The sequence below is a fragment of the Drosophila innubila genome (assembly GCF_004354385.1).
Source record: "Drosophila innubila isolate TH190305 chromosome 2R unlocalized genomic scaffold, UK_Dinn_1.0 1_C_2R, whole genome shotgun sequence".
Lineage (NCBI taxonomy): Eukaryota > Metazoa > Arthropoda > Insecta > Diptera > Drosophilidae > Drosophila > Drosophila innubila.
The window spans coordinates 2,393,613-2,421,492 of record NW_022995374.1 but is presented as its reverse complement, the minus strand read 5'-3'; the positions used below and the strand labels follow the sequence as shown (position 1 = coordinate 2,421,492).

General features: G+C 31.0%; 11 protein-coding genes across 13 annotated transcripts; 2 read left to right on the top strand and 9 right to left on the bottom strand.

The window, feature by feature from the left end:
- Positions 1–350: 350 nt before the first annotated feature.
- On the bottom strand, positions 351–8,797 carry LOC117783179 (lipopolysaccharide-induced tumor necrosis factor-alpha factor homolog). 3 transcript variants are annotated; one of them, XM_034620444.1, is made up of 3 exons: positions 8,551–8,797; positions 8,333–8,471; positions 351–468 (listed from the first exon to the last, which is right to left on the bottom strand). In XM_034620444.1, the coding sequence occupies exons 1-3, from the start codon at positions 8,693–8,695 to the stop codon at positions 366–368; spliced, it is 387 nt and encodes a 128-aa protein (XP_034476335.1). In that variant the 5' UTR covers positions 8,696–8,797; the 3' UTR covers positions 351–365. The 3 variants fall into 3 exon arrangements, with proteins under 3 accessions (XP_034476335.1, XP_034476334.1, XP_034476336.1); XM_034620443.1 differs by lacking the exon at positions 351–468 and adding an exon at positions 7,962–8,255 and having other exon boundaries at positions 8,551–8,788; XM_034620445.1 differs by lacking the exon at positions 351–468 and adding an exon at positions 7,962–8,255 and having other exon boundaries at positions 8,680–8,762.
- LOC117783180 lies at positions 2,023–2,776 on the bottom strand. The gene is made up of 4 exons (XM_034620446.1): positions 2,695–2,776; positions 2,492–2,630; positions 2,346–2,435; positions 2,023–2,272 (listed from the first exon to the last, which is right to left on the bottom strand). The coding sequence occupies exons 1-4, from the start codon at positions 2,726–2,728 to the stop codon at positions 2,170–2,172; spliced, it is 366 nt and encodes a 121-aa protein (XP_034476337.1). The 5' UTR covers positions 2,729–2,776; the 3' UTR covers positions 2,023–2,169.
- Positions 3,438–3,821, bottom strand: LOC117783183 (lipopolysaccharide-induced tumor necrosis factor-alpha factor-like). The gene is made up of 2 exons (XM_034620450.1): positions 3,661–3,821; positions 3,438–3,599 (listed from the first exon to the last, which is right to left on the bottom strand). Exons 1-2 carry the CDS (start codon positions 3,789–3,791, stop codon positions 3,497–3,499), a joined length of 234 nt encoding a protein of 77 aa, XP_034476341.1. The 5' UTR covers positions 3,792–3,821; the 3' UTR covers positions 3,438–3,496.
- Positions 5,027–5,717, bottom strand: LOC117783178. The gene is made up of 4 exons (XM_034620442.1): positions 5,646–5,717; positions 5,453–5,591; positions 5,306–5,395; positions 5,027–5,237 (listed from the first exon to the last, which is right to left on the bottom strand). Exons 1-4 carry the CDS (start codon positions 5,707–5,709, stop codon positions 5,138–5,140), a joined length of 393 nt encoding a protein of 130 aa, XP_034476333.1. The 5' UTR covers positions 5,710–5,717; the 3' UTR covers positions 5,027–5,137.
- A 2,112-nt stretch (positions 8,798–10,909) lies between the features above and the next one.
- Positions 10,910–14,119, bottom strand: LOC117783182 (lipopolysaccharide-induced tumor necrosis factor-alpha factor homolog). The gene is made up of 3 exons (XM_034620448.1): positions 14,032–14,119; positions 12,201–12,336; positions 10,910–11,255 (listed from the first exon to the last, which is right to left on the bottom strand). Exons 2-3 carry the CDS (start codon positions 12,329–12,331, stop codon positions 11,153–11,155), a joined length of 234 nt encoding a protein of 77 aa, XP_034476339.1. The 5' UTR covers positions 12,332–12,336; positions 14,032–14,119; the 3' UTR covers positions 10,910–11,152.
- Positions 14,120–14,764: 645 nt separating this feature from the next.
- Positions 14,765–16,468, bottom strand: LOC117783177 (lipopolysaccharide-induced tumor necrosis factor-alpha factor homolog). Its single transcript, XM_034620440.1, has 3 exons — positions 16,312–16,468; positions 15,644–15,950; positions 14,765–15,150 (listed from the first exon to the last, which is right to left on the bottom strand). The coding sequence occupies exons 2-3, from the start codon at positions 15,946–15,948 to the stop codon at positions 15,054–15,056; spliced, it is 402 nt and encodes a 133-aa protein (XP_034476331.1). The 5' UTR covers positions 15,949–15,950; positions 16,312–16,468; the 3' UTR covers positions 14,765–15,053.
- A 645-nt stretch (positions 16,469–17,113) lies between these two features.
- LOC117783176 (lipopolysaccharide-induced tumor necrosis factor-alpha factor homolog) lies at positions 17,114–18,778 on the bottom strand. Its single transcript, XM_034620439.1, has 2 exons — positions 18,349–18,778; positions 17,114–17,399 (listed from the first exon to the last, which is right to left on the bottom strand). The coding sequence occupies exons 1-2, from the start codon at positions 18,684–18,686 to the stop codon at positions 17,297–17,299; spliced, it is 441 nt and encodes a 146-aa protein (XP_034476330.1). The 5' UTR covers positions 18,687–18,778; the 3' UTR covers positions 17,114–17,296.
- An 893-nt stretch (positions 18,779–19,671) lies between these two features.
- Positions 19,672–20,336, bottom strand: LOC117783181 (lipopolysaccharide-induced tumor necrosis factor-alpha factor homolog). Its single transcript, XM_034620447.1, has 2 exons — positions 20,056–20,336; positions 19,672–19,883 (listed from the first exon to the last, which is right to left on the bottom strand). Exons 1-2 carry the CDS (start codon positions 20,268–20,270, stop codon positions 19,781–19,783), a joined length of 318 nt encoding a protein of 105 aa, XP_034476338.1. The 5' UTR covers positions 20,271–20,336; the 3' UTR covers positions 19,672–19,780.
- A 1,970-nt stretch (positions 20,337–22,306) lies between these two features.
- LOC117785373 (lipopolysaccharide-induced tumor necrosis factor-alpha factor homolog) lies at positions 22,307–23,338 on the bottom strand. The gene is made up of 2 exons (XM_034623339.1): positions 22,937–23,338; positions 22,307–22,552 (listed from the first exon to the last, which is right to left on the bottom strand). The coding sequence occupies exons 1-2, from the start codon at positions 23,266–23,268 to the stop codon at positions 22,453–22,455; spliced, it is 432 nt and encodes a 143-aa protein (XP_034479230.1). The 5' UTR covers positions 23,269–23,338; the 3' UTR covers positions 22,307–22,452.
- Positions 23,339–25,460: 2,122 nt separating this feature from the next.
- On the top strand, positions 25,461–26,829 carry LOC117784565. The gene is made up of 2 exons (XM_034622325.1): positions 25,461–26,028; positions 26,603–26,829. The coding sequence occupies exons 1-2, from the start codon at positions 25,628–25,630 to the stop codon at positions 26,712–26,714; spliced, it is 513 nt and encodes a 170-aa protein (XP_034478216.1). The 5' UTR covers positions 25,461–25,627; the 3' UTR covers positions 26,715–26,829.
- Positions 26,830–27,022: 193 nt separating this feature from the next.
- On the top strand, positions 27,023–27,798 carry LOC117784425. The gene is made up of 2 exons (XM_034622161.1): positions 27,023–27,257; positions 27,577–27,798. The coding sequence occupies exons 1-2, from the start codon at positions 27,028–27,030 to the stop codon at positions 27,695–27,697; spliced, it is 351 nt and encodes a 116-aa protein (XP_034478052.1). The 5' UTR covers positions 27,023–27,027; the 3' UTR covers positions 27,698–27,798.
- Positions 27,799–27,880: the final 82 nt, after the last annotated feature.

Here is a 27,880-nt window from a genome sequence, read left to right as displayed (position 1 = left end):
TATTAATAGGTATATATTTTTTTAATTTATATTTATATATATGTATATATTTTTTATATTTATATTTATATATATATAAATATTCTTTATTAATAGGTATATATTAATATTTTTACTTTTAGTCATCTCTTTAAAAGTTGAAAAAATGAACAATTATCTTACTCATGTTTATTTATATATTTTATTATAATTTAAATATTTTTTTCGTAATAATTTTTAGGTGCTTAAATGATTCAATTCGGTACAAAAAATATATTTTTGTGGTTGTTAGATTGTTTCAAGTTTGTATAAAAATTAAAATTTAAAATAAAGTTGCCATAACAACTTTGATTATGTGACGATTAATTCCCTGGTTTGTTCAATTCTTAGTTTTTAAAGATGCCGACAATTTCGCCACAGAGACGACAGGTGTGTATGACATTTTGACAGGAGCCACGATAGTAGGGAATGCACCAGCAACAGATGCCACTGAAAAAGTAGAGAACTTTTTTATAGGCAGTTAAAATTAACAGAGTTGTCAACTTACCCCAAGAGGCAAATGAGCAATGCCAACAAATGTGTCCTTATGCTGTGCTGATGTTGCACGATGGTCTGATGACGTATGTGGCATGAGGGGCAAGTGGCCATGCAAGGCGTAGGACCCAAAATATTATGCATATTTAACTGCCCTGTAAACATATGTAGATATATATAAACTTTATTGTTGTTAACCACTTAATAGATGTCTGTAACTAACGTGGCACATTGATTCTTTGCCTTATATTATGTTGGTCGTTGACATCGGTTTCTTGTGAATATATATTTGATTTTGAATCCATTGCTCTTCTTGTCACTTAGTTTCCCCTTTTTCAAACGGAGCTCTTCTCTTTTTGCAACCCAAAACGAAACTGAGAATCGATCCTGTCCTTATACATAAATATACACAAGTAAATATATATAGTTGCTGATAAATATATCTGGAAATACGAATATGGGTGTCACTATGGTGGTCATTTTGTGACTCGAATTCATTTTTGAAATAAAGGAATTTATAGGAATATTATGATTAGTATTATTGGTTATTGATTTGTTTCACAAAAATAACATGCGTGCAAGATCCCACATTTTATATATGTTATATGTTACGTAATGTTTTTTTATATTTTTATAATTAAGCGTCACAATGGATTTAAAAAATTAAATAAAAACTAAGTTAATTACAATTAAAATAAATAAAGCCATTTTATTTCATTTTCTATAACTTTTTTAAGAGAAAAAATATTTATTTTACGGTTATAAGCAGGGACAGTAACGATTATTTTGCTCTAAAAATAATTCACTTCTACTAATTGTAAAAAATCGTGAAATATACCAAAATTTTTCTTTAAGGGTAATGCAATTTCACAATGATCTTAAGATTTATGATTTGTATTATTTTACTCATGAAATAATCATCAAAACTTATTCAATACTCATTATTTTTGAGCAAAAAAAAATAAAACTCATAGAATAATGATTATTTCTTGAGTTTTATTTTTGATTCAAAAAAATAAAACTTAAGGTGTTATTTTGACTTTTCTATAAGGAATATATGGACAAAAGTTATATACCATATATTCCAGTGAAACATTTTTAAATTTAAAAATAAAATCAAACAAAATTTTAAAATTCTATTTTCAAAAATGTAATTATTTTATTTAAATTTTTGTTTTTTATAATAACACCTTGTGCTTAATTTTTTATTCAAAAAAAATAAAACTCAAATAATAATCATTATTCTAGGTGTTATATTGACTTTTTTATAGGGAATATATAGACAATATTTATATACCAAATATTCCAGTGAACCATTTTTAAATTTAAAAATAAAACTTCCAAAAATATAATAATTTTATTTAAATTTTGGTTTTTTTTAACAACAAAATTAACCTCAAGAAATAATCATTTTTATTTTTTTTTGCTCAAAAATAATGATTACTCCTGCGTTTTATTTTTTGCTCAAAAGTAATCATAAATAAAATAATAAAGCTTATAGAATCATAATTATTTTTTGAGATTTTTAATAAAACTTATAATTATAACAGTCCCTGGCTATAAGATTTCTTTAAGATTGTCTGTTAAAAAAATTGGCATTACGAATTGACTTGTATAAAACTTAAGAAGTTAATTAATTCTTGGTTTGTTTAATTTTCAGTTTATATAGGTGCCGATGAAGGCGCCACAAGCAGGACAGTAATGTGTGACACTTTCACTGGAGTTCAAATAGTAGGGAATGCAACAGCTACAGAAGGCACTGCAATTTGAGAAGAGAAGAAAAGAGAAGAGAAAAGAAGAGAATCTTCCAATTTGCTCAGCTGTTAACTTACCCTATGATGTAAATGATCAATGCCAACAAATGAGTTATGGTTCCTGCCTCAAGATTCAGATAGTATGGAATTGAAAAGCTAAAGATGCCACTGCAACAAGAGAAAAGGAGTGAGAAAAGAAAAAAAGAGATGTGTTGTTAACTTACCTCAATAGACAAATTCCCAATGCCATTAAATGCGTCTTTTTAGTGTGTTTATATTTCACTTTGGTCTGATGACGCGTGATACATGAGCGACAAGTGGCCATGACCGACTTAGGACCCAAGATGTTACTATCTCTCTGGCCTGTGAATATACATATACTTGTACCTTCGTTAAGTTTAATTATCAGTGGATGCCGCAAACTAACGTTGCCAAAGGAGAGGTGACATCGTCGGTTCCATTTCCACTGCATCTGTCACTACAGGGTATTTTAGCTTTCGGATACGTTTTATCCATTTTATCGATTCCATTGCTGACTCCATTCAACTGTTGCTTTCCTTTTATTGATGGAGGTCTTCTCTATTTGCAACACAACACGAAACTGAGCAGCAAATAACTCTCAACCGATCCTGTCGTTATATATACATACATACATAAACTTGTTTATAGATGCTGATAAGCACTTCTGAATATACACATATGAGTGTTAATATGCTGGTCATTATGTGGCTTGAATTTATATTTGAGCATTAAGAAAATAAAAATTACTTTCATTCAAACGTAAGAAATAAGTACACTTAAACAGTTCTTGTAATAAAAATACCAAACAAATTCAAAACGTTTTTAACAATCAAAAAAGAAAAATCTAGCCAAGTTTCCGCTTAAAAAAGTCAGTTTATAGTATGGAATGTAGTTTTATTTAATTATTTAATAATTATTTAATGTAAGTGCAATTAATTAGAATATGTCCCAGCTTAGCAGGAGCTGTTAACTTCTGAAAAATCGTGCTTAACACAAATTTTTCTTTAAATATAAATAAAGATTTATAAAAAAAATTGATTCCTTATTTGGAGACAACACTCTTTATTTTAAAACTTTATTAAGAACACTTATTGTTGTACTTTTCTATAAAAATCTGCCATTTATAAATATAATAAAAATGTAGACGAATAATGTTGATGTTAGAGAACATTTATTTTGAACAGTGCACGCGAGATCGAGTTAATAAATTATCGCTCATAGGTGCCAATATAGTTGTGGCACTCGGGGCAAGTGTGCTCGACATTCCGTGCACAATCCGTGCAGTATAAAAATGGTACACATGGCCAACAACTGCAACAGTTAACACACAATTAATACTCTTTCATATAAATTTAAATCGAGTATTATTTACGCTAAGGCACAGAGAAGCAACGCTATCAGATGTGTCCTCGTTGATGACTTTCCCTCCGTGCTGGACATCACCTCCAGGTTGCAAGTGGGACAGATCACTCGACTCGACTCGGGACCGACGACTACCGACATGTTGCAGCTATATTGCGACTATTCCCCGAACTGAACTCAGCTTTAACTTAACTCGACTCTTTATATAACATATTTATAACATTTATATAACCTTGAGTGCCCGCACTTAAGATCTAAATGCTGTGGTTAATTTCTTAAAATAAAATAATCAATATATAACTATAACTATACACGTCATTTTAACTACTACTAATAAAATACAATTTCTTAAAAAAAAATAATCAATATATAACTATAACTATACACGTCATTTTAACTACTATTAATTAAATACAATTTCTTAAAATAAAATAACCAATATATAACTATAACTATACACGTCATTTTAACTACTACTAATAAAATACATAATTAAAGAGTATATATATATATATATATAAAAACTCACATCTTGCGAAATTTTCTTCTAGAAACATTTTCAAGTTATTTATTTAAACAATTTACACATGAATTAATTCACTTGGATCAATATATCGTCAGCATCTTTGACTTAATTCAGCTTTTCTATATTTTTGACAGAATTCATAAAAAAATTATGTGTTATAACGAATATTTAATGAAAATTTGGGGAATATTTTTGTTTTCTATCTTTTTTTTATTCACTATAAAATCTTTAAGAACTGTAAATTAAATTTTTTTTAAAATTCAATACGTAAATAAAACTACAGGGTATCTTGATCAGCTGATCGTGTTAACCTTCTTGCGGTTTGCATTATTAACATAATGTGGGTCATTTGCACAATTAAAAATGCCTGCATACTGTGTTGAGGTGAAAAGGTTCACAGCAGTCAAAATATAAAAAATTTATCAAAACCTCACATCTTGCGAAATATTCTTCTAGAAACATTTGCCGGTTATTTACCGGTTGAACATACCGGCAACATTTTTAAATAAATTAAGTTTTTCAATATTTTTGTTCGTTTTCTCTAAAAAATATGGTGTTTATTCGAATACTAAAGTTCTGGCAATAGCTTAAAAATATGAATTTATTGGGCATGGTTTTTATCAATTACAAAAAGGCAGTGGGACCAAAGCAATAAATAAATAATTAATCAGTAGAAATAATAAAGTAATACAATTTTTGTTAAGCAAAAACATCAGTAGGCAGAAAATTTAAATTATTGCGATTCAAAGTTATTTTAGTTTGGGTTTTTTATTAACAATCGATTACTTAATAAAATGCAAATAAAAGTCTAGAGACGAAAGTCTTTCCATGCCTAAAAATTTCTAATTATTAAAAAAAATTGGCAGGATCTTTTTGCGCAATGCCAATCATTTTTTGTTGTTGCAAGAAATCATATTAAAATATAACTTTTATGAACAATAATTTTTCAGTTTGCTCAGCTCTAAGTTCGATAGGTGCCGATAAAAGTGCCGCAGGCGGGGCAGGAATGTGTGACACTTTCACTGGAGCTGAAAAAGTAGGGAATGCAACCAGAGATGCCACTGCAACAAGGGAAGAGAAGAGAAGATTCTAATTATTTTGTTTAATTATATTAAAATGTTTAGCTTACCCCGCGAGGGAAATGATCAATGCCAAGAAATAAGTTTTGGTGCTGGGCTCACGAATCACAAAGTAGGGAATGCAACCACTTATGATGCCACTGCAACCAGAGAAAAGAATAGACAATATTCTTCAATTTTCAGAGTTGTTAACTCACCCAAATATAGAAGTTCCCAAGGCCATTAAATGTGTCTTTTTACTGTGTTTATGTTTCACTTTGGTCTGATGACGCGTGTCACATGAGCGACAAGTGGCCATGACCGACCTAGGACCCAGGATGTTATTTTCAATTCGATCTGGGAATATACATTTGTTCATTTTAGCTTTAACCATTTGCTGTGCTCACTCACTTCGCCAAGGAATAGAACTTGCACTCCCCTCAAATTCGAGTATGGGATGCGCACGTTTAATCATCACTGTTTCGAATTCATTTTGCACTTGGTCCGATTCCGAATCCGTTGTCTCTTCTGCTGATTCCGATTCCATTATGACACTCAATTGTTGTTTTTACTAAACTGTTCCTGGTCTTGTTAATTTGTTTCCGTCTTACTGATCGAGATCTTCTCCATTTGCAGTCAGAGTCAAAACTGACTGCGTTCCAGAAATGCCGGCTTAATGAAACCTGTCGACAGCAAAACATATTTTCTCAGTTAAAAAAAAAAATTGCTTTCTGAACCGGCCTAATCGTTAACTATATCATAAAGTTAGCTGCCAGGGAAACGATCGAATGAAAATCAATTCTTGCTATGATAAACATTGTTGTTTCTTATGACCTCTCAGCCAAACTGACAAATTCTTTATTCTGTGTTGTTTTATACATACAGATACATTTTTTTTTAAATAGTTCTATTTATATAGTTCACATAGCAGCGAGCAGACGAAAATCATATGTACAAAAGTGTATGAAATATTCGACATGCCGAAGATAACCTTTTTTTTAACTGATTCTGGATTCTTTTTTTTTAATTTTACAATCACATCAATATGGTTCAAGCGAACAGCTGATAAAAAACGGGGTTTGGCAAAAAAAATAACAAATTCAATTTGAATAAAATTTTCGATTTTTTGTACAACAGCTGATCAATATTTATTTATTTAGCATGATTCTTATCATTGTAAAACAGCGATGGGCACGAAATTTGATTCATCAATAAGAAAAAAACCCGAATTGAGAGTCATAGGTCAAAGCAAATATGCGATAAATAAATAATATTAAATAATACAAATTTTGAATTGGAAAAATATAAATATTAAAGTATTAAAACTGAAAGTGATGAAAAGTCTTATCGAACGAAAGTAAAAACTAACAAAAATAAAACATATGCAATAGAAATCAATCTGAAGAATTGCCAACAATGCCATAATAAAATTGCGAAGTAAATATTTTGCTTTGCAAAAATATCAGTCTTATGAAAATTCAATACAATTTTTGTTAAAAAATCGAATTGAATTTATTTCTTAAAATCTTAGTCTTACGTAGCCAACATGCTTGAAAAACCATTTGCTGAAAAACCATTTGCGTTTAATTTATTTATTTAAGATTGCTGAGCACTCAGTGTTCATTGAAAAATAAAATCGAAAAAAGCAGAGGTGGCAGTTATATTAAATAGAACTCAATATATTGACTTGGAAAATGAATATTATTCCACAGCTTAATTAACTTACCTGCGATTGTTTTCCATTTTGCACAAGTAAATATGATTAAAAACTATTTTTTTTTATTTGGCTATTAATTGAAATAGAATTCCCTGTTTGAGCTTATAAATATCATAACACTCGGGCATGTAATGAATTAAGTAAATAAAAAAAATAATTTCGTAGATAAGCTTCTATTTTAAAGATTCTATATTTTTAATTTTGTCAACAAATTTTTATTTGAACACAAAAATAATGTGTTCTCAGTCGTTTGTTGAAATGCTTTCAAGAGCTTATCAATAATAGTTCAAATGCCATGGTCCTTATCAATTTAGAGCAGGTTCACGACATATTTATTTCCTAGCATCTAAGCACCATCTAAAAAAAAACCCTAAGTAAAAATTATGAGTCAATTCAAATGTGCTGACGTCTCTAGAAAAAACATAACAAAAAGAGCTCTGGGAGACAAAATGAGTCGCTACTTGCCCATTTCCTTTAAATTATTTAATATTTCTACATTTAAATCAATATTTTCAAAAGTTGGCGCACAGCAAAAATTTCTAATACTGAAAATTAACACACGAAAAAAGCAAATAAATAATTAAAATTTTTCAATTCAAATCAATCAAATGTAGAACTAAAAATATACAAACAAAACTTGCAGAAGCACAATTGTGTTTTTAAAAAACATCTGGTCAGCTATCTCAATTAAATTTCGAGTACATTTAAATGAGCAGAAATTGTGCCTGTCAAATAAAATATATAAAATTTTTAAATTATCTATTGTTATTTGCACTTGCTTAAAACGTATTTGGATTTCTTTATGTATTAATGTTTTAAGTGACATCAGTTCAAGTTTTTATAAACAAATTATTACTTATATATTTATGTAAAATATGGAATAAAAAAATGCATATAATTTTTGTTTCGTTTATTGTTTAATTCGCGCTTTATTTTATTGAATAAAAGGTAAATGTGCAAATTTGAACATGTTTTACATAGACATTATTTTGAATTTATTTCAGTTTTTTTTTTTTTGGTTTAATTTGGGAGTTTAAATATTTATTTATTTATATATTGTGTTTATTAAATTGTTTCAATGTCTCTTGGCAAGAAATCGAATTAAAAGAGCACTTTAATAAGAATTTGCCACAACGACACGTTTTGAACTTTAACATTTGATAATTAGACGATTAAATTGTTGGTTTTTTTTTCATTTAACTCAGTTTTGATAGGTGCCGACAAAGGCGCCACAGGCGGGGCAAGTGTGTGTGGCACTTTGACAGGAGTCCACGCAGTAGGGAATGCAGCAGCAACAGATGCCACTGCAACCAGAGAAAAAGAGAGAGAGAGAGGGAAAGATAAGAGATAATATTTTTTATATTGACAGTTGAAAACTTACCCCACGAGGCAAATAAGTAAAGCAAGCAAATGTGTCTTGGTGCTGGGCTCGTGATTCACGTTCGTCCGCTGACGTGTGTGGCACGAGGGGCAAGTGACCGTTACCGGCATACGCCCCAAATTATTATTTTGAATTGGTGCTGCGAATAAACACATAAATATAAATATATAAAATATATTTTGTAAATTTGTTAACTTTGAACACTTGTTGAAACTAACGTTGCACATAGACATTTGGTTGTTGCACGGTTATAACGGATGGTTGAGGCGCAGTCTCTGCTGGAATCATCGCTGGGGCATTATAGTCGCCATATTGTGGCGGTGCATCATGGACATGGGGATACATGTTTGATTTCGAATCCATTGCTGACACTCAACTGTTGCTATCACTAAACACTTGTTGTTGTTGCTGTTGCTGTCTTCCGGACAGAGGTCTTTTCCGTTTGCGAGCCGAAACGATACTGAAAGCGTCTAAAAAATTACGCCTAGTCGATGCTCGTCGTCATATGTATTTGTATATATATATATATATATATATATATATGTAAGTGACTGCTGATATACATTTCTGTATCCGTTGTGTGTGTGTGTGTGTGTGTGTGTGTGTATTGGCTGATGTACGGGTGTTGAAATGGTCGCCATTTTGTGACTCCAATTAATGTTTGAGCGTGAGAAGCATACAAATCACTCACAATTTTTTCCTATTGGAAAAATTAGGTATAGACAACAAGCGAAAATTTCAAAATGATTTTTATTTTCGAAAAAAAAAGTTTTCCCATACTTTACAAATTATATTTCTTAATAAAACACTTTTTAGGGTAATTTTTATTCATAATTAAGAAAAATAATAACTTTTCTAACTATTATGGCGATATATAAACAAAGACGAATTTCTGAAACGAGGGCAATATTATTTTCTAAGTGTAGATAAGTAGATAATTTATTTTACACACTTGTATACAAAAGAAAGAACTAAATTAAAACGATTATTTTACAGTACAAGGGAAAACGCATACACATATTCAAGAAAACTCATCTTGAGTAGTTTCCATATTTTTTAATCTACCAAAAACTAAGTAGTATACTAAAGCACGGCTTGTAGAAATTCTACAAATGAATTATTTCCTAGATAAGCCCGGAAATGAACTGTTTTAATCTGTTTATTTCAAAAATCCCCAAAGCATCTAAATTAAATATAATTCATTCAGTACAAGCATTCAAATAAAAATCATGATAACAAAAAATAATAAGTTATTTCTTTTGTACAGAGTATTAATTTAATTTTATATGTATATAAAATAAATAGTTTACTAAAGTATTCAACAAGCTACACATTGAAAGTGATTCATTTTTCTTTTGCACATTTTTTATGTGTTCAATCGTTTATTTTTAAACAATGAAATGTTATTTATTGTTTACAGTGTAAATAGATTTTGCAATATAGGGAACATTAGTGTTGCTTAAGAATTCGAACAAATTCTCAAACCAAACAAAAAAAAATGAGTACATTTTCAGATAAGCCCATTTGAACGATTATTAAAAACAAATATGCAAGAGTTGCTTTATCTAATATCAATAAAATGAATCACGTGAATATATTCAAGAATTATTGACTTTTCTCTTGGAATAATTATGCGGAGTGTTGCTATTTATGTGAACAGCGCTGTAAGGAAACGTGCTCAAATACTGTTAACAATTCGCACATAATTTAAATAGTTTTCTTCTTGTTCTTGTAATTTATTCCTGAATATTCTACTAAAAATTAACTTAGAGATAATCCAAATATTTTAGTGAAATCAAATAGCTAACAATCTTGCTGATTTAATTTAAAACAGCTTTTGTGGCAACACGAGAGTGGGAAGCAACAAATTAGGCTGTAAAATAAAGGTAAATGAGGCAAGGCTGTGGAATGGAATGGAAGTGTGATTCCAATAGTTTAATTGGCTGTCACAAAAAAAAATTTTTTTGGTAAATTTTACCCATAAAAGTAACTACAAGTATTTACAAAATTTACCCATAAAAGTAACTACAAGTATTTACAAAATTTACCAGGAGATAAAGTGAAACTTGCCAAAAAAAATATTTAAATGTTAAAATTAAAGTTGAGAACATACAATACTTTTTTAATTATCGTTTTCGTTGATGGTTACATTTTAATATTTAATGTCTTTAAAAATGCATTTTAATTTTTGATTTTTCATAACAATTCACATGTCGTTTTCATATCGAAATATTACATCACTTGGTATCGTTTGAGTTGAAGAAGTCTGGGAAGAAACTGGAGAATGAGAAACTTAGATAGGAATAATATAAAAATAGTTACGCTGCTTAAGATCTGTGTCCATATTGAAAATAAACAAAGTCAGTCAAGTGCGAATAGAAATTGTATAAACACGACTATATTGCGTAAATGCAGTTATTAAAATTAAGTATACGCACATTAAAACTAATGTTGCTTACGCATTTTTGTTCCTATAACTCTCGGAAGCTAAAGTTTAATAGTGTGTTATAACTATGAGGCAATGTACAGTGGACCGCAGCTATAAATATACCATTTATTGTTTATAAACATAGAAACTTTTAGAATATCTCACAGTTGAGCACACTCAACTGTAGCTTTTTTATTTGTATTTTCATTATTGAAATGCATTACAATTTCTTTAGCAACATTAAAGTAATTACATGCGGTTAACAATAATGGCATAATCGAATAGCAATTAATTGTAGTGAGGTATATAAGATACGAAGTGTACAACGAGAGAAGGCAGTGAGGTGCAGTGAAGCCTCCGGGTGTGTGAACCCAAAGCAAAAGTTGTACTTCTTAACGCTCATAGCTGCCCACAAAGGCGTTGCAGGAGGGACAATAGTGCTCGGTGTTTCGTGCACAGTCCGTGCAGTACATGGCACAAGCGCAGGGCCAGCAGCTGCGAGAAAAAAAGAGAAAGAGAGAGTTTGCAGAGAGCAGGTAAAAGATAAAGGTTAATCATTAAGAAATACTCGAATACGTGAAAAAAATGTCAGATATACAATTTTTAAATGTGGTTACATGGAAACAGAATATGCCTTAAATATACAGTGGTCGGCATATATATTTTAACAAAACCCATTTTTGAATGGGATGATCTCAGAAAAATTTTGTATGAAAAGGAAGAAAAAGTGGCTAAAATAGACATTTTCAAAAAATCATAAAAAATATAATCAAAGAGATTTTGGAAACTGAAGAAACTTTTTGCATTAAAACATTTTTTGTTTAAGCCCGAGAAAAAAAGTTTTAAAATTTGACTCAATTCTACGTCGACATAAATTCAAAATTTTCAATGGGTACTTAATGGGTTAGGGAAAATTTTGTATCATTCAAACAGGATTTAAATTACCTTTTCATTGATGCTCAAATCTTCATAAAGTTAGTTAGAATTATGAGTAGATTTAACTATACATTTTGTCAAAATAAATATGCCGACCACTGTACATTAGTTTTATAGAAATTAATTTCGACTTTTATGAAATAGTTCTAAAATACTAATTATTAAATTCTTATATTTTAATTTATTGTCGTGAAATTTGTTATTAAAAGTTATTTTTCCAAATCGATAGTAAAAACTAAAATTAAATTTGCATACCAATGTTATAAAACAAAATATTGAAAATACAGTAATATATATCTAATAATTTGTAATATTTTTTCATTAATTTTTGTTAATAAGTTTAAACATAAAAATTACTTTGTTTAATTAAATTCCAAAATGTTTAACATAAATTTGATAATAAATAATAATTATAATAAATATGAATTTTCTTATAGAAATCCAGAAAGTCAATTGTTAATTTAATTTTTGAAATTTTAAATGTATAATCGTTGAGTTGCTTACCCAAACAAGCACAAGATTAGGGCTAAAAGATGCGTTTTGGTTGATGCCTTTGGCTCCGTGTTGGTTGTCACCTGTTGCCGGCATTGGGGACAGACCACAGAGACGGGAGCGGGGCCTACGGGTGTGGACATTTTACCTGTGATACGTAATGGAGAAATTGTGCTATGGTTAGAGTTATCGATTGACCTTGGAATATGAAGTTTGCATGTCGATTAGGCATCTTATCAGTGCAATGTCATCTTAAAATGCAGTGTTATTATTATTTTTTCAGTTTAAATTCAACCCTTTTGCATGTCACAATTGCTAATTGCATTGCTGATAAGCACACATTGACATTAAGGGTGCAGATACTGAGTGGAGTGTGTCGTTAATTGCTTGGCATGTGGCACGTAAATTAAATTCAATAATTTCAGTAGCTCTGTCAATTTTCAAGCAACTCTGACATCATCCATCCAAATGTTCTCAACATTTCGGAAGCTCCCGTCTGTCTGTCTGTCTGTCAGTCTGTTAGTCGATTGTAGTGGTGAGTTAAAGTGTTTATCATTTGCCACATGCCACATGCCGCATTCCTGCTGCCAGCGATGATGTCATTAATTTCAGTTTTGCCCACAAATGTCCATCCAAAATCTTTACGCACCCCAGCAATACTTACTATATAAACAAACAAACATGATAACTACTTGGAACTATACATAGTTCTGTTTCTACGCAGGGAGTGTCTATGAAAATCTAGGCGCCACTCTTGCTCCCTTCCCACCTTTTCCCCCCTTTCGGACACTGTTGCGCCCAAATTACGAACTTATTGTCGGCTTTTGGGCGTTGTCTTTATTCAAATACGTGTGTCTAGATGATTAACGTTACTTCGCTTAATTGGGTAAGTTATTGGCGACAACTGACCTAAATTTGAATATGAATAGAAATACAGTAGTCCCTAGATATGTGGTCTACTGTTAATTTGAAATGAAAAACTTAAAACCCTGACAGTAACTATATTTGTTTTTTTTTCCCCTTTGGAGCTTAAAACTATAAATTCCATGTATTTTAATATTATTTATATTTAAATAACAATTTTCTATTGATCCACGTAAAATAAATAAATATTCGTTAAAATAAACAATTATTGAAAGACCAACAAATAATATTATTATTGATATTTTCTTATATACTCGTAAATGTTCCGGTTTGCTCTTAATATTTGATAACATATAAAAAGTGTAAATTTTTACGTTCAATTCAGTCTACAAATTTAAAGTTAATTGTTTTTTTTACCAAGTTAAACAACTTAAATAAAATCAATACGCAAAATTTTGCCAAAACGAAATTAGAACGGGTTGTTCATTGGCCAAAAGTAAATAACCTGAACACTCCTGAATATTAAAATATGTACAGAATTTTTTATTAATAACTATCTATAAAAAGAATCTATACATTAATTTGAAATCACTTTTATTAAATATAGCACTTTCGAGTATAACAGTTTACCGAGTTTATTGTAGAAAGTCTTATGCGTATTCAACAATTTATTCTACAATATTACAAACAATAGAAATAATAAGAAAAATAAACAATTTCCCGCCACTTTCTGAAACCTAGTCAACGAAATTACTATTATAATTTTTTGGTATTGCTTTAATAATTTCTTTGAAATTAACTATCTATAAAAGGGCGGATATTCTAAACTTGAAATAAATTTTTTTTTGTTTAGTTAAATTGTAGTTTGTTTAGTTTTTCAATGCCAAGATTTCATCGCTATCAATGTTCACCACACTTTTTTAAATAATATTATATATGTATGTAGCTATAAATAAGAGAATATTTGTAATCAACTCACGCGGAGAATTCTAATTCTTATATCCAAAGAAAGCGACACGACTTGTTGCTCGTTGTGCTGACGAATGTGTTGTGAATTTCGTTTCAGCCAAACCATGAAGACAAACACTGCCAACATACACGAGTTTACATACTTTGATGCTAGGCACGCACATTGGTTCCATGTCTTATTGAAATCTTATTTTTATGTCATGTAAATAATTTAGAATGTATTTAAAGCTTTTACAGAAAATACATTTTTAAATTAGTTGCACAAGCAAGAAACAAGGATTCTTGTATTAAACATCAAAAAAAGTTACAATTTAAGCAATAAGATTCAGATTCTAATTAAGAACTTTGGAAGTAAAATAAAAATTTCAACTAGTTTTTTTTGTTTTAATATTTATATATTTAAAATACTTATATGCTAATAGTTGAACACTGTGCAAAGTTTATGAAATTCGCATTAGCAACACAAACAATTAATTCGACACGGAGCGAATGCTTAGCAACAATGTTGCTAACATGTTGCCAAGCTATTGATTCTTGGCGACAATTTTTAATAGGCACATAAGGGTTCATCATGTTTTTTATCGATCCACTTAATAATACAGCTATCATTGATTACACACAAGCTGTTGTTACATTACTAATATTATAAACAAAATAAGATTTGTTATATATTGTTAAGAAATGCAATTGCAAGCAATGCCATTTAATGTTTATCTTTTTCAAATACATAGAAAATGTAATAGTAAATTTATTATGGTATATATGTATTTTAGGAGTTACATATACGATCTGGCATGTGTTTATTTGAAATGCTGACGATGTGATTTAAAGCGAATCGTTGCTCACTTCAAAAGAACCTTGAAACTTGGTTTCCGTTTTCAGCTTTAGTTTTTGTTATCGCTTCGAAGTCGAGAGAAAATATTTCGACAATGTTGATCTGTAGGCTGTGTGTGTGTGTGTGTGTGTGTATATGTTTGTAATTTTGGAAGTGTTATTTGTTTATGCAGCTACTCAAGTTCTCGGGAATGTCATTTAGAAGCTGCCCAGGCAGGCATTGCAATTGGGGCAGAACTGACTGGTCTTGTAGCAGCAGTTGCAGCAACAGGGCACGCAAACGCACGGCCAGCACCTATTCAAGTGGAGAGTGGAGATTGGAGAGAAAGAGAGAAGAATAACATTAGCTATGCTCTTATTATGTGTATACAGTGTGTCAAGTAATTGTCTTGGCAAAAAACAAACTCACATATTAGTTTTTTTAATGACAAAAATAAATTTGTAGTAATATACAAAAAAAAAAAAAAAATTAAAAAGATATGTTTCTGTTCTTTTTTGCTAAACTAAGTATGAGAATTTGTGTCTTTGTTAAAATAATCACTGGACACACTGTTCATTCTGTCAAATCAGCAAGAATTTGACACTTATTGACGAAGAATTGGTTCATTTATTTTTAGCAATGAAATCTCACTACATAAATTTTTAAAATAAATAGTAAACAAAAAAAAATTTAAAGAAAAAAGTTTTTTTTTAAAAGGTTAATAATAAACATTTTTCGAAAATTTGTCAAAATAATTACTTGACATACTGTATAATGTGTCAAATTGTTTACAGTTGTGCGCACTTACAAGAAGAGGCAGAGCAGCGCTGCCAGCAGATAGGTCTTTCCAGTTGCATGATGCTCGACGCGCATCTTGACGCGGGCGCGACACTGGGGGCAGGTCATTCCCGGCCCGCCTTGTCCTTGACTCTCAATGATGATCGTGTTCTGGTGCACAACATTTACCGGATCAACAGTCGGACGTTGTGGATAAATGGGAGTTGGAGCTGCATGGATCAGTTCGGTGGGTGGAGCGCTCGCAGCAGCATTCCAAGTTCCATGATTCTGTGGAGAGTACGCCGGCGGCTGAGGGGGAAGTTTGCTGTATTCCATGCCTGGAAGACAAAATTGAAGTACAGTTAGGAGAGTGTTTTGACAAAATTAATAAATGTATACAATACTCTTGTGGAAATATATTTTTGAGGATATTATTATAAATATTTAATGTTATTATTATTTATTTATTTATTATTATAACTATGTTTTTTAGAAAAGGTTAAGAAACCGAACTTAAATATTTTCAAAACAAAAAACTTTTTTGACCCACTGTATACACAATGAACACAAGCACGTTTTGTTTTATTCAGGGAAAGTCCCGTTTTCTATTGCAATTGACAATTGTCTACACTCTTGAACTTGTTAATAGAAATAGTATATAGCATAAGCACATTTATTTATAAATATAATGTTTTGTACTTGTGTTTAGATAATTTCTGCAATCTCTGTTGGATTTTTATTTCCAGAGCTAACGAAAAGAGCGACGACGACTTCTGTCAAGAACACAAATGAACTGAGGAGTTTGCAAAGAAATTGGGTGACTAAAAGAAGAAGCAGCTGTTTGTTAAGCTCTTTGCTGCAGTTTGGGTGAGTGCGAGCGAGATAACTAGATGCGCAATCAGCTTAGCCATGTCGCATGCACAAAGCGAACGAAGATAGGGACAATTGCGAATTGCAGAAATGGCAAAAATACTTACATACATATGTAAAAGCAGATAACAAGTGAAACTTTTTGTTGCAAATGTGCATGTGTGTTAGTTATTTATACATGTAAAAGAAAAACAAAAAGTGTACAATTTATTAAGAATTGCATTAACAAATATCACATTATCGCAAATGCAATATTTGATCAGCTGAGACAGTTGAGCGGAGACACAAACCAATCGAGAGTTGGCTGAAGTGTGCAAAAGTTCGCTACATTCAAATACAGCTTATTTTACATACTAATATTTTTAAGTTATTTATTTATTTAATTACAAGAAGTGTTAAATGAAATGTAAACTGATTTATTAATCAATTTTAAAACTTAAGCAACATATTTTCATATTATTTCTTATATACATATACATAAAACATAACTTAAAATGTAGTGGGTCAAATAAGCTGTGGGCCACTGTATACAGCCTGCGAGTTACTAAAAACTGCAACTCTACACGACAGCTAAGCGTAGACACAAACCAATTTGGAGTCCGTTAAATTCAAAATAATATATCAGGCGAGCTTTTTTTTTTTTTAACTTTATAAGTAAATTTCCAATTTAATAACATTGATACTATAAGTATATTAAATAAATTGTTTAAACTGTTTTCGTTCCAGTTTATAATGCTCGTAACTTAATAGGCTTTTTATTGTACACATAACGCGATATCTTGAGTTCAGTTAAAGTTGTTGATTGATGACTGGATTAATCCCTGCGGCTGCCAACAAATGCGTTACAGACGGGACAATAATGATCGGCCGATTTGCAGGAATCCATGCAATAAGGAATACAAACACAAGGCCAGCAGCTGTAAAGAAAAAATATTAGCAACAGATAAGATTAATAAGGGTAATCGACAGGTGTGGTTAAATGTGTGTGTGTGAGTCAGATTGCTAACTTAAATAGCATTGGTTATCATTGTCAAATATATGTACATACATTTCTAGATATCAATGATTGACGAGTTTTTGTTTTTAGATAGTGATGTTTGACAATAAAACTTGCCAACTGACTCAATGCTATTTCCAGTTAGGATAGGATATTTTTCTTTAGAAAATATAATTAGCAATTACATTTTATTGGTCTCTAGAAATTATCATTAGCAATAAAATATTATTTCTATAAAAAATAGGTTTGGCTCGGAAAAAAGTTACGTAAATGCCATGCTTTTCTATTGTATTGCGCAATTATTTGGGACTTTCAATACTATTTAGAAATTAATAAGTCATATTTAAATTATAAAATTAAGTAAGATTAAAAAAAAAATATTACAGGCTTAAAAGTCAAGATATTTAAACAATATAAATATTTGTATCTAGCAAATTGAGCACTAATTTTAATTTAATAAAATTTGAGCACTAAAAATATTCTTTTATATTAATTTAAACCTTAAAAAAATATTTTTTAAAAATTAAAGAAATAAAAAAAATATTTTCATTATATGGAAACTTACAATAAATAAAAAAAAAATATGTCAGTAGTAAAAATATTTTTTTAATCAAATTTAACGTCAAATTAAAATTGATTACTTTTAAACAAAAAAAATATTTTTTTGGATAAAATTCTTCCATATGTTGGAATTGAAAAAAATGTAAGCAAATAAATTTAGTTTATTGTATATTAAATTGATCTTTAAACTAAAATTGAAAATGAAGCAAATTAAATTTAAAAAATATACTTTTCAAATAAATTGAAAGTGAACTAATGATAAGTAAAATTGAAGCAAACTTTTATTACATAATTATTTTTGAACCTACCCAACTAGACACAGTCCCAATGCGATGAGATGAGTTCGTCCTGAGGGCGTGGTCTGCACAGTGGTCATCACGTCGTTTTGACAGGAAGGACAACGCACAAGAGTCGGATCCCTTCCAACTGGAATTGGTTGATGGTGTTGTGTACTTGAGTTGATGATCACACAGGCGCCTGTTGTGGTTGCTGGCTGTGGTGGTTGTGGTATATAGGGTGGATATAACGGTGGTTGGGTGGGTCCTCCCGGATACTGCTGATAGGTCTGTGCTGGGGTAAAATTACTGCTGGGCAACGGTTGCTCCGTGTACGCTGGAGGCAATTGTTTCTCCTCTTGTTTTTCCATAGTCGATAGATAATTTTTCGGTGAGTGTAAATGAACCGATTAGCTTAATGCTTGTGGTTCAACTGAGTTCAATATGGTAACTAAAGTTCGATAATGCCAACACGTCAAGTTATAAAGCGTTAATTACTACAGCTGATATCAAGCTTGAGCTTATCTCTTATCAGCTATGACACTGGCTGTTGATAAGCCCGGAGTTACAACCGGCAAATGGGGATTTTTTTTGTTAAGAAATACCAAATTTTATTGTAGTTTTAAGGTGTTATAAAATCACATACCTGTTTATTTTTGTTTTGTGAAATAAGAAAATATTTTTTTACGATTCTATTGAAATCAGTTTACATATTATTTATATATCACATAGTTATGTATAGATTATTATCCCAGAAACATAGCAACTTTGTTTATGCTCATATTTATTGTAGTTTATAGTAGAATATTTTCTATAGTATTTCTTATCAGCAAAATCGGCACGTTTCCTACGAATTTGTATTACATTTTCATTGAGCTGCAATAGATTAGATTATAAAGTCCAAAAAGGTGTATTCTATGTATCAAAATAAACGTTTTGTAACTTTTTGTTAAGTTTACACTCTTTTTTTTTATCAAGATCTGCTCAATTTTTGCAAACTGCTATCTCAGATTATAAAACATTTTTGATTAGAGTAAATAAGTATGGAAGAACTTAAATTTCCTGAAGCTGACAATATATAAAATATTTTAAAAGTGTATATTAAAATTGCAGAAATTTTTCTGATTTCAGTTCTAAGTTTAAAATAACAAAATGAAGCTATTAAGTACATATAAATCAAAGATTTTATCGTCTGTATAAACAACACTTTTTATTCAGAGAAATCAAGTCGATTTTCTTTCTAAGGAATGTAACAATTTGAGCATACAAATATACAAAATATATATATATAAAAAAATATTAATTTTGAGGTTATGTTAACTTTTAGGATAAGTTGTAAAAAATAAAATGCCATTGTTTTGTGATCGTTTGCTTTATTATAATAGTTTGTAATTTGGAAAAGTTAAGTTAATCGTTATAATATAATTCGCACTAATAAGTTAATTGATTTGTTAAGAGAGTTTAGTTAATTCTCGTAGGTGCCGATGTAACAACCGCAATTGGGACACGAGTGCTCGGCATTCTGACAAGAGTCCACACAATAGGGAACACACACACAGGGCCAGCAGCTGTTCGGGAGGGGAAAGAGGGGAATTGAGAAAGTTGATTAAAAAATGTTTCTTTTTTTTTTTGCTAGAAAAACTGTGTCAAATGATTGTGAATGATTCATAAGTGAGTAGACGAGTCTGTATTGTGAAACACTCATGAAGTTATTCCTATTCAACTGATTTTTTAACTTACAGGAATAGGCAAAGGATCAAGGCCCAGCAATGGGTGCGTCCTGTGGGAGTTCTCTTCACATTGGTCAGGATTTCGGCATGACAGGATGGACACTGGACACGGGATGGTTCACTGCCAATGGGCACCACATTTGTGGTTGTCGTTGTCTGTATTATCACCTGGGGAGGCATACTTCCCGGTTGATAGGTCTGTGCTGGTGTATATCCTTGACTCATGATTATTATTCTCAAAATGGAACTGCGACTTTTGGGTTCTGCTTTGATACGTTGCTGTTTTTTTACTGAGCAACCAATTCAACTAACAGCTAGATATGGCAGCGCGTTATCTGACAAGGTGGGGCCATAACTGATAACAAAAGCACATGCACTGAAAAAAACGGGGGCTCGCTTGTACCGAAGTGGTAATCAAGAATTTATTTTTTATTCTTTAAAATTATATAGTTTTTATTCGAGACATGCAAATGAGGTTATTAATTAATCGAGCTAGCAACCTCAAAAATTTCGGAATAGATTAGACACATGAACTCCCAAATACAAAGTTTTTATTCTAAAAAGAAAATGAATTTATTTTTGCAATTGTATCCCTTATTTTTAAATTGTTAAGCTTTTAAAATTGTTTGGAAAATAAATAGATAATTCAATCTTTATATCATTATTTAATATAATTTGTACAGCTTTTTAAAATTTAAATTAAATAAGGTTTCAGATTGTAAATTACATTTTAATATAAATTTGTTTATTAGTGAGTTTTTAACAATTTTTCATAGATTATCTCATGCTAAGAGATATCTTTGTGAGCCAGATAAGCATAATTTAATGTATGATTCATTTAAAATAACATTACTTAACTTTAAATGCAATTAAGTGTAGACACTTCAAGTACTACAATACTCTTTTGCTATTAACTTGACACTCTTGTATATACGAAAAGTTGAAGCCTATCACTAATGATGAATCACTCTTTGAATTACTCTATTAAAACTGAATATTGCGCACATATTGGTATTTACGACTTGCATTGACATAAAGCTGACTCACTTGATTGGAAATTTGCTGATAAGGCTTGGAAAATCTAGGGAAACCACACTTTTAAGTGGCTAAACGGATAATATATATACGCTGGTGCTGCAGTTATCTAGACAGATCCCCAAATACAAGTGTTTATTTGTGTTTTCGACATGTATAAACAAGTAATGCAAATTGATATCCAACTTCCAACTGTCATAACTTTTCAAATGGAATGTCATTTTGATCATGATTTGCCCTCTAAATTCATTCTGAATTCAATTTTTGTTCATTTAGAAAATTTAATCATTTTCAACCAAGATTCGATTTCGGTGGTAAGGGTCCCCCCTTTGAAATTTCGAAAACTCAAAATTTTAAATCTCAAGCTTTCACTTTTAATCAACTCCTTATATCGTTATTAGTATAAAACGACACTTTAGACTTGATCCAGAGACCTTTAATTTTTTTGTAAAAAATCATGTAAAATTAATCAAAAATTTTGACATGTAAAGTGGTTAAATCCGAAGTCTGACCAACTTCAAACTGTCATAACTTGATCAAAACTTAACCGATTTTTAAGCGGAATGTCATTTTGATCATTATTTAACTTCTAAATACATTCTGCATTCAAATATTTTTAAATTCGTTCAAAAAAATATTATATATCTAAGTATTATCAAATTGATAAACAAGTAATGCAAATTGACAATCAGTAGATAGTTAAAATCTTTATTTTATAGTCTTTTGATTTGTTTTAAAAATACCACAGCTAAAAGTTGTTAATCTGTCTTAACAGACGCTGGTTCCTAAAGTGGCTTCTCTTGATAATTACTGAATGATTACTAATGATAACATATAGCCTAAGGTATTCTATGAAAATTCCTCAAATCTGAAACTGAATTGCCTTGGTTAAATCTTAATGCCCAGATTATAATGGTTATTCTGTTATTCTATAAATATGTAAAAAAAAGGTTCATTAGATACAACTTATTCTGAGAATTTTAATTAGCATACTAATGAAGATTACTCTGTTAATTAAGTAAACAGCAAAATATAATTATAATAAATAAAAGTGAAAATAAATTGATTTTGTTTAGTTTGAAATTAACACAAATTTCTTAAAAGGCAGCTACTAGTATATTCAAAATTATATAGTATATCACATTATATTATATTACAGTTTTTTCACTACTATATAGTATAGGAATATGCCCTTATATTGAGACTACCCATATAAAAACCAGAAATACGTATACGTAATAATTTATTGTTGCATATATTTACAGTTCGTTTTCAGAGCGATTAATTAACAATCGCCGGGCTAAATACAATTTTACAAAGCAGAATTAATAACTAGTGGTAAGTACATATATATAGAATATATATGTGAGTATTAGTTCTGAAAGGTGCCGATGTAGGAGTTACAACGGGGACAATAATGATCGGAATTCTGACAGGAGTCCATGCAATAGGGCAGACAAACGCAGGGCCAGCTGTTTAAAATATAAAAAGGTAGAGAAATATGGTTAATGATTGCAGTACTAATCATTTTATATATGCTATTTTTTTTGCTTTGTATTTTGACAATATTTATAATACGTTATTTCAGTGGAAATTTGGCATTGTGAGAGTTGAACGCAGTTGTTATTTCACCTTATCTGGCTGAACTCAACTGCCAGTTGAGATAACAATGCTAAGCACACATATATAAGGTATATATGTACACTCCATATTTATATGTGTACTCGCATATAAGTAATAGTACTCTCAGACAGAAACTCCGATAACTGATTGTTACGTACTCTGAGCGACTGTCAGTTTTGTTCAGTGGCTTTTTGTTATTCATGTGATTCACGAATACGAAAACGAGTACTTACAACAACAGGCATATGATTAGAGCCCAGCAATGTGTGCGTCCAGATGGACTACTGTTCACAGTGGTCACCACATCGGCGTGACACGAGGGACATCGGATACGAGACGGTTCACTTCCAAGTGCCAAATTGTGGGTTGCTGTCTGTATAATCACTGTTTGCTGTGGTGGTGGCGGTGCATAGGTTTGTGCCTGTGCCTGTGGCTGTGGCATCGGTGGATATAGCGGTGGCTGTGTGGGTCCACCCGGATAAGCCTGATAAGTCTGTGCCGGCGTATAGCCACCATGTGGTGCTGCTGGCATTGCACTGTACGGCGGAGGCTGCTTGCTGTCCATAGTACTACTGGTTTTTAATTTGTGGCTCGCTTCACTGAACTGCACCGCTCGGTGTTTTTCGATCAACTGAACTGAACTGAGAGTTGCCAACGATGTTTCAACCTCAGTCTCAGTACCTGTTCAGTCTGTGCACTTAGAAAAATGATTGGGCTCACTTGAAAAATTCGACGAAAAAACACTAATATGAAAAATGTCTAATTGTCAGAAATTTATTATTTCGTAACATAGAAATATAATTTCTTAAAATAGACTTAGTCAGCCAATTTTTACTTTAAATTTTACAAAATATTACGGCGAAATTAAACACTTATTTATATAATTTGTTATTAAAATATTTTTTAAAAAAGTCAGCTTCTTAATAATAAAGAAATATGTCAACTTTTATATCTGCATTTAGAAAAAGTTTCTGATATATTTAAATCATATATTGCCTTTCAAAAAAAATTTTTTTTAATTATTAGAAAAACACTTTTAAAATTAAAAATTATTTTAATATTTGTATGCGTAATTGTCATATAACGAATGAAATATTTCTAATATTTAGAAAAATAATTTTTCTCTTGTCAAAAAATGTTTTTTATTTAAAATTTATATAACATTTGATAATATTAATTTTGTCGCTGCGCTTAAGAAAAATATTACTGGCTTTTAGTAAATACTTTTCAATCTTTATGAGCTTTTTTTCTAAGTGTGCCTTGCTCTCCTGCTTGCACTCATATCTTATCGGCAAACAATTTTCAACAATTTGTGGGTTATTCGGAGCTTAGTTTTTGGCAGCTTGCTAACTCGTTTCCGTTCGTCATTAGTTTTGATGTATAATACGAGTATATGCGTACATTGTACATATAAAAAAAAATTAGCACACAGCGCTTATTTAAATAGCGATCAATGCGGTTTCTTTACAAACTAAAACATGATTCACCAGTCTATGACGTCTGTTGATTTAATTGTTAAGGCGTTGTTTACACTCGCTTGGAGGTCGTTGTTAGGCTGAGCTCTAGTTATTTCATCATAATATTTTACTGAAATATCTGTACATCTATACAACTAAAAATATATCATATTACAATGCTTAACCATTGGGTTTTTTTTTACGATTTGCCCATTAAATTACTTGTGGTTGAGATAAACTACTACACGGTAGTCCAATGTACGTAAAAATATATCTATTTATTTAAGTCTATGCAAATATAGTACAGCTGTATATGACAGTACTTCCGATGCCCTCTGTTCTACAAAATCAACAATGGCTTATCGCATAACTTCTGTGTTTGCTATGCCATTATTATGAAATTTTGGAAATATGTAAGCCAGATGCCAAATAACTATTGTAGCAAAAATTATAACTGTATCTTAAAAAAATGTTTTAATATTTCAATTTCAACATATAAAAGATAAGCTTAAAAACTCAGATAAGTAGGTAAAACGAATTCGAAGATATTGCCTGAAAATATCCTCGTACCAAACTTTAAATGTACCACTTAAATAGGATTATTTATTAAATTTTCCCATTTTAAAGATAAGCTTGTCAAAGATAAGGAAATACAATAGTAAGTTAAATAAGAACAGATTATTCAAAAATATTTTCCCTTATAAGTTTATTAAAATTATCCGCCTATCATGCCCCTATATATTTCATTTGATACAGGGTATAAATATCTATTTAATTACTTGTATACCTTTCAACACGCTCCATTAAAAGCTTTCTGATAATTGTCGCTTGAACTAATTAACACAATTTTCTAAGCACCCGAGCAAAAACTTTTTTTAATGTATAGGGAGCTTTTAGCAGTGAGGAGCTAACAGCGTATTTAGTGGCGAGTGAACAGTCTTAACAGAGAGGAGTTTACAGAGCAATGTTAACAGAGTTAACAAATTACAGTTAACAGTAGAAAAAATTATGGTTTAACAGGAAAGAATATAACAGCGGTCAATGAACTCGTGGGCTAAAAGTGCTGAGAGCTTCTGTTTGTGCTTAGTAATTTTGAGCTTAAGAGTTAACAGTGACTTTCCGTTGCAGTAGAGAGCTTACTACATTGACAGCGTTAACAGTGGAGTGACATTTACAGTGCAGTGATGAGTTAACGCGCAAATGGAGTTAACAGCTCAGCCATGAAAACATGTTAAGCAAATATGCATACGGATAACAGATCGAATGAAACAATATATGACAACAATAACAACGGCAACAGAAAAAATAAACTAAAAAAAAAATAACGACAACTGGTTTTCAAAATACAAACGAAGGCAGCCGCTTGACAAACATTTGGATAATGTTTTGCTTTCAATTGTACAATAACCTATATTAAAATTGGATAAAACTAAAATAAGAAAATAGAGCTGCCATTAGTTGTTAGACATGAGCCGGCAATTGAGGTTCAGCATTCAAGCGCCGCCGCCAGATAACGATGATTGTCAATCGGATCTGGTGGAGATCAATCTAAATGGAGGCTGCAACCAAGTGAAGCAACAATCTGCGCATGCGCTGGATGAATTGTTGCAAGCCCAAACAGCGGCAACTCTGCCCATGCATCGCGGTTATCCGTACGGCTATGCGGATGCGGATAACGCGGATACGGACACGGATACAGAGTTTTATTTTTGCAAAAAATCAAATTCAACGGGTCAGCTGGCGGAGAAGGTGTCGCCACCGCCGCCATCTGCCACAAACATCAGTTGCCTGCGGCAAATGTATTGCCCCGAGTGCCACGAGCGTCTCCACGAGCAGGGCGTGCGTCTGGAGCGTCTGTTGCAGCTGTGGTGAGTATGGGTATTCCCAAGTAATAGTTTTGACAATGAAAAATTCACAATTTTTTGTTTAAAAAAAAACTATTTTTATATAAAATAAACAACAAATATGTGAACTCTTTCGCAAAATAAAGGTTGAGTGGAAAATCATTGATATAGTATTTATAAATGGGTATTCCTGAAAAATCCAAAACCTTTTATTTTAGATTTGTATCATAAAAATGAAATTTAAATTAAATTAATAATATTATAAATAATTGAAAATAATTTTTTAGCTTACATTTTATTGAAAAATAGATAGAGATAAAATAAATGCTGAAAGCAAACTACAGTAAATAGCAAAAGTATTGTATTTCATTTTTTGGTTTTTTTTTTTATTTCCATTAAGCTTTTATTCTTGTATGAGAAATAAAAACTAAAATTAAAAGTAAAATTTTGATATTTAAGTAAATTTTGAAACCTATTTAGATATTTATTTCCTAACTATTTTTTATTGATATAAAATAAATAGCTATTGTTTTTTTAAGTCTGATATTTTTAATTTTTATTTTTTAAATTTTCTAACTCTTTTCAACACTTGTTGCAGCTGCTTTGCCTTGTTGCCAATTTATCCGTGTTGCATGCGACGCTCCAAAGACGATTGCAAGGTGATTTGTGGCAAGTGCGGATACTTGCTAGGCGCCTGGAAGCGTCAATGAAGCGCCACTTTTAAGTCATAATTTTAAGATATTTTTAAATTTTTTTTGTTTTATTTGTTTTTTGTTTCGTTTTAAGCATCAATTGACCTTGTATTGCAAACCAAAAACAAAAACCGATTGTTTATTTTATTTTTATTTTAATTGAAGATGCGTACAGCGAGAAAAAAGAGAGAGCAGCGTCACTTGCACTCTGGCTATCTCTCTATTACTCTCCACTCGATCTGCACCTCTCTCTCTCTCTCTGGGTTGATTTGTTTGGCTCTCTTTGAAGTGTTTTTTTAATTTCGTCTGTCTCAAATGCGGCCCAGTCGCAATGTTGGATGATTTGGAGCTAGACAACGGCTCGGCGGCAACAGCGACGCTCGAACTCGATGCCGAGCTGGAGGAGAAGCCGCCACTCAAACCTCAAGTCCGCTTCTATAGTGTGGGACCGAGCACCTATCGTGTCCAGTGTCCACTTTGCCGGCAGATGGCCAGAACGGAGACGGTGCAAATGGCCGGTGCTTTGGGCCAACTCAGCTGTTTGTTGTCTGCCTTGTCCTGGTAGGTGGAATTAGTCTTTATTTTAATTTTTAAAAATTATTATAATTGAAAATTACAATTTTGAATATTTTTATTTAAATATTAATTCACTTAACTTGCAATATTTTTAATTTTGTTTATTTAAATTAATTTCAATAAAAATAATTTAATATTTTATAGTATTTAACTTTAAATTTTAAACTTAATAATCTCGTATTCTTCCTCGAAATTAAAATTCTTTTTTAGTATATAAAAAAAAAAGTATTTATTTAAAACATTTTAAAAATATTAAGCCAACTAATCAACACTCTTTCTCCCACTCTTTTTGTCTCTTTCTCAGCTGTTTTCCCATCTTTGCACTGACCTGCGTCTATTCCTGCCTGCAGAGTCGTCTCAAGAGCAAACGCGTCTTCTGCAGCAGCTGTGGTGGCCACTTGGGTTTCCATTGGCGTCCCATTTAATAATTATATTATTCTAATTCCATGTTCCACAAAATTTGTTAAAGCTATTTATAAATAAATCGCAATTTGCAGCTGTTGCCAATTTTCATAAGCACTTGAAATATCTTGAATATCTATCGACGCCTCGTGTTCTCACACTCTCTGCTCTCAGATACAGATACAAATACAGATACCTATGCAGAT